Below are 12,870 nucleotides of genomic sequence, written 5' to 3'. Positions count from 1 at the left end.
TATTCGCTTTAATATAACTAGCAATCTAAGAATCTTAGCACCTGAACACATAATTTTATCCGATAGATGAATCAATTTTCTACAAGATTGGCTAACTTTAACAACTCTTTTTAATTAGATTCTTTACATAATACGGTTCAAACAAAAATGGGCAAAGCATAAAACTTAAGTGTGTACCGGAATGTGACGTCACTGTTGCCTGGGAATACCGGTGCAGCTATGAGTATCGACATTTGTATGCCCTATATCTGTACCTTAATGATAAAATTATGTTTTCCAAGCTAATTTGAATTATTAATAATTCCTTTTACTTAGAATGACATGCTTTTGACCTATTCACGCATTTGATTTGTTTGCCTTATTTATATCTCGTTCCCCATACATATTTGTAGTCTCTGTTAATCGTATCGAACAGTGGACAAAAGTGTTTTTGTCTTGAAATTGTTTTGAATATATAATCTGCAATTACGTTTATCATTTATCAATAAAACTCGTACAAATCGTGTTTTCAAATTCTCGTAGGACTTATTATTTACTAAAAACATGATTATAGCTATAGTCTTCAAGTATGCATCTAAAACAGCGTATCTTCGGCGCGTATGTACTCGCCTAGGTCCGACTGGTGGTAACAGACTGCCGTCAGTGGATCAGCGGTCTTGCAGTCGGTGGTGGAGCGTGCCAGAACCCCAAAGCCCAATGGCAAATCGCTCATGGCGTACACCACCACTCCCTGGTACTGTGCTGCGTTTTCGGTGATTCGTGACAGACCCGATTTGGGTACGTTGTTGCCGTACAGGTACTGCTGTTCAAAGGATGGCTTGACCCACACCTTGTGCTGGGCGTACGGCGCCAGATAGTAGAGCGCTGTGATGTGGAACTTCAATTTGTTGGTCTTGGAGAACTTCCCAAAGCAGGTGCCTACGCTGACCAGTTGCTTGCCGCTGAAGCACTCGCTCAGCTTGAGTATCCGCTCGGACACATAGTAGACGCGATCCCGCATCTCTCGGAAACAATAGGTGCCGTCCGGGCGGTCAATCAGCTGCGTTACATTCGTTCCAATGCTGCAAGGAAGCTGATTAATGTCATTCCAATCAAGTGTTTGTCGTACCTACTATTTGTTCAGCTTCTCGAACAAAATCTTGGCACGCTCGTCAGATAAACGCTTCATTTTATTTAAATACAAAAACCAAAAATTGCGGAAACTACACGTGAGATAGAGGTGTCAAACCATCGATGGCACTATCGATAGTATCGATATTTTACTGCTAGCCTCTACTATCGACGGTTTAGCGACTATCATGATAGTATCGAGCTACAGTCGTTGCGCTTTTGATGTGTTTGGATTGGCTGCTATAAAATACGAAGACACATTTGTAAGCAAATCGACAGGTGGCATCTAATTTTTACAATGGACAAGTTCCTAAAAGGTTTGATTGGTTTTTTAATAATTTTTTGAGCCCCGATACTATGACGATAGTATCGATTGTTTTTTCTTCAAAACATTCAACGTTGATATTCCGTTTAATATTACTAGTTAGTTGGCCCTCTCAGCCCTAAATAAATAATTTTATCCGATAGATACATAAATTTTGTTCAGGATCGAATTGAGAATTGAATTGAGAGCGAAAAATGGCAAAACAGTTCACTACGAGGGCTGCAAAACCATAGATGGCACTATCGATAAAAATTTAAAAATCAAGGAAACATCAACAGAACCGAGCCGCAAGGTGTGTAACGTAGAGAGGGAAGGGACACATGTATTTTACTTCGTTCAAATTCAAATTCAAAATTCCAAAAGGCGTTAATTTGGTCGTTTAATTAATTTAAAACAGAATCTAAGGTTAAAGTTAACTACAGTAACTTTTTGGCTTACTTACAATTTCTAATAGTGTATGTGCTTTGGCTAATACTAAAAAAAAGTTTCTTATAACCTACATATTTACAATACCATAAATAACTACACTAGTAATTTGAACTAATCTAAATGTATCACGTATTAGGGGAGTTCAGGCCGTCTCCGAGCGCTTCTGTGTGTAGTTCCGCTCCTTGAGCAAATCGTCCAGCTGCTCCTCCTGATAATAGACGACGAACTGTGCCGCTGACACTTGCTCGAAGATGGCGCAAATGCTCGGCTTCAGGTTGTAGAAGAAGAGCAGCTGTCCCCGCTGATTAAAGTCACTGATCAGGGAGTCGATGACGGTCGCTGTGGTAAAGTCGGCCCCATAGACATGCGAGGCATCGATGACGACGGGCACATTCTGGCGCATGGACTGCTTGTTGACCAGATTCCTAACATAATCCACGGACGGAAAGATTAGGCATCGATCCGGCGTGATCATCATGTAGTCAATGCCCGATTGTGTGGCCAAGAGCTCTGTGGAGAGCTTTGGACGCGCCGCATGATACAGTATAAAGATGACATTAAGCCCGACGCCAATGAGAATACCCCATTCCAGTGGAAGTACCAGACAGGCCATGAATGTTCCCACACCAGGCACCAGATCGCTTTCTGCAATAATTTTGATTGTTACATGAGATGTTTAATCATCTTTTAACCAATTTTAACTTACTCTTCGATCTCCACATGGGCTTAACCACCTTGACCTCGATCATGAACACCACAGCCGATATGATGATGGCCGCCAGTGTGGGACGCGGTATGAAGTAGAAGTACGGAGTGAGGAATAGCAGAGCAATCATCACCAGACCACCAGAATATATATTGCTGAGTGGGGTGCGCACTCCGCTGGCATTGTTGACAGCCCCACGACTCAGGGCGCCGGTTCCCGGAAAGCCCTGGACAAAGGAGTTGAATATGTTGGCCGTACCTATGGCAATCAGCTCCTGGGAAGCATCCACCGACTTGCCATTGGCTGAGAGAGAGTTCACATTGAAAAAAGAGCAGTCTTGGGAATCTTGTGTGGATCACTCACCGAAGGCCTTGCAGATGGCAATGTTCTCCATCAGCGAGATCAGCGGGACCACAATCAAACCGGAGCCCATGCTGTGGACCATCTCCACGAAGCTCTCGGCAGCGCCATTGCTCGTCTCGTTGGCACTCAACGAAGTGGGGGGCCACTGTACGTTGGGCAGTCCGGGCGGGATGTCACCCACCACGCGGAATGGAGCACCATGCTCCTCACTGTGCAGCAGATAGCCCATCAAGCAGCAGACTATCACCAGTATGGCATTGCGAGCAGTGCCCACAATCCAGAGTACCTTGTTCACCACCCGCTGGAAGGTTGATCGCTGCTGCTCATCTTCGGGTCCGATGCGGCAGGAGGAGAGGGAGCGCATCAGGAGCAGCACCACAATGCAGGTGAGGCCCAAGACGGTGTCGCCGGCTCGTGTGTGCTCAATGTTGTGGAACACCTGCGTCCAGATCTCCACAAAGGTGTTGCCCTTGGCCGTGATGCCCAGCACACTTTGGATCTGGGATGTGAGAATGATGAGGGAGACGGCGGAGGTGAAGCCGGAGGAAACCGGACCCGAAACAAAGTCAATGAGAAAGCCAAGCCCAAAGAGTCCCATCAGCAGTTCCACAATGCCCGACAGCAGACACAGCAGCACCGACTTTTGCCATGATCCCTGAGCCGCCTGGAATGTCAGCAGTGCCACAATGGCCGAGGGACCCATTGGCACATCCTTGCAGCTGCCCAGAAAGATGTACACAAAGCAGCCCAAGAACGAAGCATACAGACCGTACTAAGATGGATTAGATCATGGGATTAGATCATTATTCAAAACGGTTAACACAAAGGTTACTCACGGCTACTGGGAGTCCGGCGATTCCAGCATAGGCCAAAGCCTGGGGAATCACCGTCAGGCCCACAGTTATGCCAGCCACCAGATCCCCGACTGCATCCTGACTGCTGTAACGTGGCAGCCACCCAAGGATGGGCAGTCTTTTGTGCAGGGTCTTGCGGTTAAATGTCCGTCTGCTGCAATCCTGTAGCCAGCTGCGGGTGCACTCCACCGTACTCCGCGAGGGCTTCACCTTCTTGCCGTCCTCGGTCACTAAAAGGGCGAAAAGAGAGCAGAGGTTAACAAAAGGTTTTTCTAGCCGGAAATTGCAAGCCATGCCAAAAAAAAAAACCAACAATGAAATTCTTTACTGGCAGTACTCGTAGTTGGTGCTTATTTTTGTTATTTCTTGGCAAGTCGTTGGCTTCATTTTCGACTGTGATTCATAATCACGTACTACCGAGGGTGCTAGGTTTTTAACTACGAGTATCTGCCATACATACATGTATGTTCATTTACATTTATTATTTAATTGTACTTTTTTTGTTCTATGGTTCTCCATGATCTCCGAGAATTTCATTGTCAAGGTTTCTGGGCCGAGTTTATCGGCTGAGAAAACGTGGAAAACAATTGGATGTACGAGTGTCTGTATCTCCCTAATAGACAGCACGTTTCGTATGCCAAATGAAAAAAAAAAACATTTCATTTCCCTGGGAAAAAATTCCTTTGATTGCAATTGAGAATTTTAATAGCTGCCAGAAAAACTCTCTTGATTTGTATATAAAATGATTTGAATAACAATTTCCGTTTTTTTTTCTGTAATAACTGAAAATTATTGCAAATTTAATGGTACCATGAAATTATTGAAAAACTTTTAACAACAATTCTAAATGCTAAAATTGTTCAACTACTTTAATTTGTTTTCACAATAAATCACTATTGAATGGACGAAACCCATTTAGGTACCTCTCGAATCATCACTCTAATAATAGTAATGTATAATTTTTCAAACAAAACTTCATTAATTACAAAATCAACTTATATAAAATATTAAAAAGATAACTACTTAAATGAATACGCAAATAATCATAATTTTAAATTGTTTCCAGATGTTCCCCAATTAAATATATTGTTTCCCACACTAGACTTTTATATTTTTAAGGAAATCCCTTCGTAAGAGACCTTTTCTTTTGACTTGTTCTTTTATTAATCACATTCAAATTCGTATTCTTTCCAGTAGTTATGCTTTATAAAACCCCGCAGTTTATAGAAAAACTCACATATAAACTCCTTGGATCCTTGAGATCCCACACTGTTGTTGCTGCCTCCATTCTGTTCGTTGAGGTTGGTATGCATGCTGATTGTTGAGCACTTGAATCCATCGTTGAAGTAGACGTGATCCGAAGCAGGATTGGACTTCATCTTTCCGCGTAGTGTGCGAAGGGGAGTTCCCACAAATGAACAAAAAAACACTGCCGACGGACTTAGAGTTAATTACACAGTCCAAGTTACGAATAAAATAAATTCAAAACAATGGCTGGGGCTGGGCTGGGCTGGCTGACAGCAGGTGAAACTTTTGCGAGTGCCGCCGCCTTCGGAAATAAAGTTTATACGATCAACAGAAGCACGCGCCGCCTGGTACTGGCGGAGTCATAGGTGGTGCATCTGGCGGGGTATTAAGTAACTTTTTCTAGACGCACTGAAACTGTCTCGGAAATGCTCGGTCCCTCAGTCGGCTCTTCACACGGCAACGTTTCGAACGAAACTGTTTTGTACTTGATGCGAACCTTGTCTTTTATAAAAATCAAAACTTTGTTTTCGCTGTCGTCTCGTTGTGTCGTCATCGTCGCTATCGTTTCTCACCGCATATATCCGATTCGGGCTTGGGTTTGGGTTTCGGAACCCGACTGATCCAACATATTACCTACAATAGTCGTAGATATGCGTTAAACAGATAATCGAGCGTAGGGAAAATGGAAAAAGGCAGCAGGTACGAGGGAGAGTGTCTACAAAGTCCCAAAAATAATTAAAGGTTCCCATTGCGTGTTTCGCTCTCCTCTTTGAAGCACTTAGTGCTCGAATTTCAGAGTTCGGCTGAATAGAAAGGAAGTTGTAAATTCTTTTCGTATTAGTCTGCAATTATTTGTGTGGCTCGGCAATTTTTGAGGCACTCTCTCAACACGTGAGCGATTGTCACTTGATGTTTTGTTGTTGTTTTGCTCTCATATTTTTGAACAAATTCAATGGAAAGTTACCCAAAACAAAAGGTGGGGGAGGAGTCACAGATACCGAGATTTTTTTGGGAGTTTTTTGTGTGTTTGAAATTTTCCATTCATCGGGTTCATTCGAGTCATTTCTTTGACTTTCAAACGAGTTCTAGTCGGGGGGTTACCATGGAGGATGGGGCAGACCAAGTGTTAACTTCTCCAAACCAGATTCGACTGGATCGCTCTGCTTCCGTTGCACACCAAATCACTGTATAATGCGTGATGATCAGGTCTTGCATTATGATCATATACGTATGTACGTACATATAGAAAAGGCAGTCAGGTACGCGTACTCGGGTTTTGTCTTATTTTCTTTTGTCTCCATTTCGATTCTTTGCTTCAATTGGTACGTCATTTCATTTGTAAACCGGCCAGTTTTAATGTTAAAATAAGTAACCCTTTTGGCATCAATATATAAAATATATATAATTATTTATATAAAATTTGTACTGATTTCCGGCTCAATATATACAATTGTATATGTTCAATTTCAGGGTGATTGTTTATTGTATGTACGAGTATAGCGACTGCATCACCATTCCCTGCTCTATTTAACATTATTCCATGAACTTCACAGCTTTTTCCAATCCATCCTAGCCCTATTTTAAGATTGCACATTAATGCAAAGCAACTTGCCATCGAAACCGCATAAACAATTAATTGTTTACCTATGAAATATTTGTCGCAGTATTCTAAACATTTTTAAGATGAACTTGACACGCTGGGAATGGGGTTGGACCCTTCTCGCTAGATGAAGCCGCGGCGCAAACAAAAGCCGATACCAAAAAATGTCATGGATAAACAAATACATATACTCGTATATTATTCAAATGCTGCCTTTGGTGACAGCTTGGGGTCGAATCGGTTTCCAAGGGAAATGCGAGAATTGAGGCTACACATAAAATGTGCCTTAATATTTTTTGTAGAGATCCGTTTGTAAATGCATCTGATTTGGAATCGGTTGTCACATAACGATTGGGAAAACTAGAAAAAATGCATATTTAATATTAGTTTTGGGTGGAAACTTTCTATGGACCTCGGGTCGGGCGTTATTTATAGACTTTATAGTTCAGCTGAAGTTGATTGGGTTTGTTCGTGTTATTTTCATAAATTATGGCGATAAAATTGCTAATTTATGGCATTTTTTGAGGCATTGCACTTGGAATTCAAGATGAACATCAAATCTCAAATAGACTTTGCCAAAAAGCTTCCTAGACGGCCACTGAAGCGGTGACAAATGGAAATATTTAAATTAATTGAAACGGGCTTCATGTGACTAAAGGCCATAAATATGATTGTCTTTAGAGTCTGGCCAAGCTCACAGGCAAAACGGTAAGCGTATCGGTCTTGCTACCCTCTCTGCTAAATTGTGAGGTATCTAAGGATGGAATGGAACTAGGAGATGTAGAAACAGAGATCTGTCAATAAATATAAATTTCCCCTAAGCCATTCAATCCAATGCGTCATGCGTATAAATATAGCTATTTTATTTATGTTTCTTAGTTCATTCAATCCCTTACAGACTTTATTAATAATGATTAAATACGTTTCACTGAATCAACCCCTCACCAAAAATTGTGCTGAGTATCCCACAAGTCCACTCACCCACCCTTCCCACTATCTTACACGTTTTGAATAAATGTTTGGGGACTTTTTATGTTGTTGTGCATTTCGTTTCCTAAACGCAGTCCAATGACTTGAATACGATACGAGTATAATCAGTCAGCTGGCCGTAGTTTATTGGCCAAAACACATTTATTTACTTAGAAAGAGATGTCAAGACGCCGGCAACAGGTTTCCATTCATTCAGATCCCAGTGCCCACAGATCTTGAGGCGCAGAGGCAAAGGCAAAAGGTAGAGGTATGTATATCCCGCCGGTTGCTGAAATTTCAGCTGATTTTGGATGTTGTCAAACAAGCTGGTGCCCGAGATAATGCCGTGAATGCTCAAGTTATTTGAATAAACGAGTATGATCGTGTACTCTAAATGCCTTTTTCCTTTGTTTTGGTTTATTTTTAACTATTATTTCGAGACACAGAGAGACAAACAGCTGGCGGGGGTGTGTTGGGCGTTTTATTCAATTTGTGTTAATTGCAGTTTAGTTGAAGCTTCCCCCTAACGTAATAATTGTACCCGTACTCGAATTTAATTAAAGTTTCACACGAATTTGCATATACTTTTTTTTTAGAGTGCCCCAGACACGTGTGCAACAGATATTCACATATCACAGATTTAATGAGAAGGGAAGCTGTAGATCGATCGTTATCATGGCAAATATATTAAATATTCATCAGAGCTATATATGTATCACACGAATATTGTTTGGATATAAAATATTAGATACGGCTTTGCCCTTTGTGTTTGCCATAAAAATTCCTGAAACAATTCACAAACTTAAAATTGGCATTCTTGTTTTTTACAGAAAACCTCAATAACATTATAATCAAGTTAATAAACCGAACGATGACTAACAGGAAGTTATCCACTTAATCGCAAAGTAAATTTTTGTCGGTTTTTGTTGACTTTTTTCCCCACATTTTTCGAGCGTTTGGTGTACGACTAAAATTACAGGGCCAATTGCAAAATATATTTCACATGACTTGAAAATTGCCACAAAGGGCGTAACCTAGTCGCAGCGACTGGGCGTGGTCGAACGGCGTGCAATTTGTACAGAGTCAAGCAAGCCGCGAACTGTTGCCCATTTCAATGCGATTGTCTTTCGATCTTTGAGCCATTTCTAGACTACGATGCATGGCCTAAAGCTGTATTTGGTAACGCACCATTGGAGCCGGGGAAACAGGGTATTTGGAAGGTGGGGGCTTATCATGCGAAAATTACGTATACGCTAGGGCATTCGGCAGTACAGCGATAGACACGTGCCAGCTGTGCTCTGGGCTCCGCATTCAGGTGCATTTTAGTTTGTTTTTATGGCAGATAAAACCGTAACTTACTTGCTTTTATGAGCTATTTAGGAATGTATTATTCACATACACTGCAATTGTAAAAGAATACTTTGTCTATGAAGCGATGTAAAAGTAGCGTTCTAAATATATAAAATTTGCTATCCTAAGGTAGTTAGTAATCCCAAAGTTTTTCCTCGCTTCAAATACCATATTTCATTTTTATTTTCAATTTCCGAAAGTGCTCTCATTTTAATGGTCGTTAAGTTAATTGCGGAACGTGACTGTAAAAGTTTTGGTAATAATTTGAAAGCCTGAATAGGTTGGATACCAATTTTTTAAAATGAGACTTATGCAGATGCCCGCATCTGTGTTGATAATTCTTTTCCTGAAAATTGTGCTAAAAACCAAGTCTACACTGCCCCCAAAATAATGTTGCCGTTTTTGGCAAGTACTACATGAATGGCTCAATTGTTAATGTTCAAAGCATGCCAATTGGCTCCCGCTAAATATGGATCTTGTATACCCAGAACTCTGTTTGAAATTCGTGGAACCCCACACAAAAACAATCGGTCATAAATGGCTGCTTATGTGGGGTATTAATCGCAGGGCAAGCAAATTTTTAACAAATCTTTCAAGTCTTATAAAAGAGGTTTCATAATCTGTATCCAACTCCGTCTGACAGGCAGGATGGATATTTGCTGCCGGCTTCTGTTTGATTTAATTTGAATATTTATGAGCTTATTGTTTTGACTCGGCAGGTTTTGGGTTTGTGATAAATTTGCGGTTTTTATGCAAAACGCGTTTCACTCGTCGCCGATTACGCAGCAAAGAAAATCACAACTTGAATCAGTGCGGATTCTTATCTATTCCATAAAGATCAAACATTAAAATAACTTAAGACGATGTCATTGAGGTTTTTATATCTTTTGTTGAATGCAGTCGACGCGTCGCCATTGTCTGAGACTAAAGAAACTACCTAGAACCAGTTCATACAGCATCTATACTCGTACTCAAGTCAACGTTGCGATTCAGAATATTTAAGAGGGTTCCACGCTCATTGTAAAGATGCGACTCTGCTTAGTCGCTGGATTTGGCATGGTCTGTAAACAAACTGCGACTATATCTTTGCCTTAATCGTTAGTTAATCGACCAATTTAGGAAATCATCGTTTTGAACACGTTCTCGGGTTTCCGTCACGTAATCTAATTAATTTCCCCTGCCGTGTGCAAATAGTCAACACGTAATGTGCTCTTTTAAGTACCATAATATAATATTGAGTAGGAGCACTAAAAATGCACAAGTTCTTGACTTGAGTTTCAAATATTATTCTTTGGTTTTGGTATAGGCAAATTTCCAGACAAATGAATCAATGATTCATTTAATTGACACCTCATTGAGGGGATTATAAAATTAGCACATCTAATGCCATCTCTCGTTGCGAATTAGCATGTGGCTTCTGCTTTGACGGAGTCATAAACAAATTGGTAATCGAGTTACGCTAAAAGTTAATCGACCGTTCAAATTGCGTCAATTGGGATTGGGTGGGTGAAAAAAAGTCGCTAAAAACAGAAGATTGCCAAAATATATTTAAAACTTTCGAAATGCGAATTTCCCTGACAGTCGCTGTCTCTGTCTTCTTTCTGAGGGTGTCACTGTCTTTTATCTGAGGCTGTGCGATTTGTAGAGTCTGATGTCAGGTCTGAAAAATGTCATGGGCTTACCCCTTGGGCGCGGTGATGAGGGCGTTGATACCCCAATTACAATTGGAATGCCAGCTGTGGTTTTTTGTTGTTCTCTGTATTTAGTTGAGGCCCGAAAGTTTTATTGTTTCGCCTCGATCAAATGCCACCGGAAACGCGATTTCATTGACTTTGGCCCGCGTCAAACTTTAGTTTTCTAGCGCATTCTAATATTATTTTATTGAATATTTATGTGCACACTATTTCGAATAGTATTTTTGGCGACCGCCTAATTCTTATGCAAATAATGCACTAAAATATCACACACACAAACTCGCAATCGTTGCAGGTCGATCTGATCTTCGTTCTGTCTCCGCTTCCTTTTCTGTGCGGTCTCTTTCGCGCAATCGCTTTGGCTCAGCCAGCTGAATCGGTAAAGTACACAAGCCTAACTGTTGTTTGGAGCCCAATCGGTTCGGCCGCCACCTGTTGGCAAAGGTATATTAAATGGAAGGTATGTCGGTTGCGCTTCAACCTCTCTTCGGCTTGCAGTCGATTTCATGCATTGCGATTAAATAGAGACTACCTCACCTAATATGGAACATAACTGCCTTTCGGCAATGGAGCGTATAATGTAATTTCAAGCTTAGCTTTGGGAAGCTTTTGCTCTCTCTCTCTGTTCTTTCTCTTTTTGTTTGAGGTGAGAAATTTGAAAGTAAACAGCGAAAGGCGTTGGCATTACAAACGCTATTTACATGCTAATAACATCTTGTAATATATACACTAATCTAGTTTAATCAATGTCGATTAGGTATCGATTAAGGTTAGATAACGTTTCATTTTAGAGCGCTACGAATGCAGTTCAATGGAATACATTTCACTGGGCATCCCTGAATACCAAATAGTTTGGGAAAGGTATGCAAGCTTTAGAGGCTTACCGCTTTGAAGAAAGTTTCTAGAATCGATAAGGAAAATAACTCAATGATCTCACCAATGGCAGAATTTAAATACAGCAGAATACAGCGATTAATACCATGTTTATCTAATGTCTCATCATATATGTATGTAATTAGGGTATGGAAAATATGGCTACCTTCACTGGTTTGTTTATGATATCGAACGATCAGTGTTCAAAATATATATTTTACGCTCTCCCGAATTTCCAGTGGAGTTCATGTAATAAAGAAGTTAAGTCAAAATATTTGCTGTTTGAGCTTGGCTCGAAAAAAAAAGCCACAGATCTGATTAATAAATTTTGAATTTTCAGATCAGTTCAATAATCGACATTCATGCGCTACTCTACGTTTGAAGGTCTAAATCACCGAATTACAAATGTTTTGCCTTTTGCCATAAAGGATCAATATTATTTTATTAAGTGTCGCCTGATACTGATACTGATTGCCTGTTCAGCTGGAACGCTCTAAACACTCTATTGCCGCTTACCATCTATTATTTAAAATGAGTTTTTAATCGTTTGCATTATGTACGGGTTATATAAAATTTTATTCGCATTCAGTCTTCGAGGCTTCGTTTAATGTACGTGATGGGCTCTACTCTGAATTTTGCAGTCTGCATCCTGGTCTTCATATATTTTGCCGCAGGGGTAAATAGATAGATTCATCCTTCTATAGATCTACGCACTATCGAATCAAGTAATCTATCCAAGATCCCCTCTCGAACGGAGTTTACGAACATCGTTTGCACGTCCTTGGACAAGAAATTCTGCAACTTTGAATATTGTCATCTAAAATCGGTTAACAGGAGCTATAAATACTTTTCGGTGAAGATGCGGCTCTTGAAAATTCCCGTAACCAAAGTAAAAGTGGGTATGCAATATTAGTCTCTGAATAGCAATTTAACTTCTGTGTGAATATTTTTACATTAAGATAAACCTTGGATTGTATCAACGCTTCAGTGGTTATAGGCCATTCCTCTATGATGTCACAATAGACGCCTGCAGATTTCTGAAAAATGAGACATACAATCCTGTCGCCAATTACTTTTACGAATTAATCAGAGACCACTCCAACATGAATCACACATGTCCCTTCGATGTAAGTTCAATCACAAGTTCCATTTGTAATAGATTATATAGTTATATCTTTCATTTACAATATAGCACGATCTTATAGTGGAAAAGGTTACCACTGAGTTTATGAATCATCGACCTAAGAATGTTCTACCCTTTGCCAAAGGAGATTATCTTATGGAGGTGAACTGGATTGGCTACGATATAAATCGGGCTCTTACAAAATTATATTTTACTCTTTCATAAT

At 40.4% G+C, this 12,870-nt stretch overlaps 3 protein-coding genes across 4 annotated transcripts; 1 reads left to right on the top strand and 2 right to left on the bottom strand.

The window, feature by feature from the left end:
* Positions 1 to 500: 500 nt before the first annotated feature.
* LOC111072969 (60S ribosome subunit biogenesis protein NIP7 homolog) lies at positions 501 to 1,241 on the bottom strand. Its single transcript, XM_022365066.2, has 2 exons — positions 1,113 to 1,241; positions 501 to 1,061 (listed from the first exon to the last, which is right to left on the bottom strand). Exons 1-2 carry the CDS (start codon positions 1,166 to 1,168, stop codon positions 575 to 577), a joined length of 543 nt encoding a protein of 180 aa, XP_022220758.1. The 5' UTR covers positions 1,169 to 1,241; the 3' UTR covers positions 501 to 574.
* Positions 1,242 to 1,795: 554 nt separating this feature from the next.
* LOC111072951 (sodium-independent sulfate anion transporter) lies at positions 1,796 to 11,017 on the bottom strand. 2 transcript variants are annotated; one of them, XM_022365038.2, is made up of 6 exons: positions 10,637 to 11,017; positions 5,025 to 5,668; positions 3,770 to 4,017; positions 2,934 to 3,705; positions 2,571 to 2,873; positions 1,796 to 2,509 (listed from the first exon to the last, which is right to left on the bottom strand). In XM_022365038.2, the coding sequence occupies exons 2-6, from the start codon at positions 5,164 to 5,166 to the stop codon at positions 2,007 to 2,009; spliced, it is 1,968 nt and encodes a 655-aa protein (XP_022220730.1). In that variant the 5' UTR covers positions 5,167 to 5,668; positions 10,637 to 11,017; the 3' UTR covers positions 1,796 to 2,006. The 2 variants fall into 2 exon arrangements, with proteins under 2 accessions (XP_022220730.1, XP_022220731.1); XM_022365039.2 differs by having other exon boundaries at positions 5,025 to 5,216.
* Positions 8,760 to 12,869, top strand: LOC111072977. Its single transcript, XM_022365075.2, has 4 exons — positions 8,760 to 8,824; positions 12,248 to 12,416; positions 12,481 to 12,648; positions 12,714 to 12,869. The coding sequence occupies exons 1-4, from the start codon at positions 8,760 to 8,762 to the stop codon at positions 12,867 to 12,869; spliced, it is 558 nt and encodes a 185-aa protein (XP_022220767.1).
* The last annotated feature ends 1 nt before the right edge of the window (position 12,870 follows it).

This window comes from Drosophila obscura, unplaced genomic scaffold (genome assembly GCF_018151105.1).
Source record: "Drosophila obscura isolate BZ-5 IFL unplaced genomic scaffold, ASM1815110v1 contig_192, whole genome shotgun sequence".
NCBI lineage: Eukaryota > Metazoa > Arthropoda > Insecta > Diptera > Drosophilidae > Drosophila > Drosophila obscura.
The sequence above is the reverse complement of the archived record's forward strand: the minus strand, read 5'-3'. Positions and strand labels throughout refer to the sequence as shown.

What these genes read in the sequence shown, in the direction of transcription:
- LOC111072951 (XM_022365038.2), bottom strand. Translation starts at nt 5,166, where the DNA reads ATGAAGTCCAATCCTGCTTCGGATCACGTCTACTTCAACGATGGATTC. An exon ending in AGGATCCAAGGAGTTTATAT is followed by an intron (nt 4,018 to 5,024) that starts GTGAGTTTTTCT and finishes TCGCCCTTTTAG; the next exon opens with TGACCGAGGACGGCAAGAAG. An exon ending in TCGCCGGACTCCCAGTAGCC is followed by an intron (nt 3,706 to 3,769) that starts GTGAGTAACCTT and finishes AATCCATCTTAG; the next exon opens with TACGGTCTGTATGCTTCGTT.
- LOC111072969 (XM_022365066.2), bottom strand. Translation starts at nt 1,168, where the DNA reads ATGAAGCGTTTATCTGACGAGCGTGCCAAGATTTTGTTCGAGAAGCTG. An exon ending in TTCGAGAAGCTGAACAAATA is followed by an intron (nt 1,062 to 1,112) that starts GTAGGTACGACA and finishes GCTTCCTTGCAG; the next exon opens with CATTGGAACGAATGTAACGC.
- LOC111072977 (XM_022365075.2), top strand. Translation starts at nt 8,760, where the DNA reads ATGCATGGCCTAAAGCTGTATTTGGTAACGCACCATTGGAGCCGGGGA. An exon ending in TTCCCGTAACCAAAGTAAAA is followed by an intron (nt 12,417 to 12,480) that starts GTGGGTATGCAA and finishes TTTTACATTAAG; the next exon opens with ATAAACCTTGGATTGTATCA. An exon ending in ATCACACATGTCCCTTCGAT is followed by an intron (nt 12,649 to 12,713) that starts GTAAGTTCAATC and finishes TTTACAATATAG; the next exon opens with CACGATCTTATAGTGGAAAA.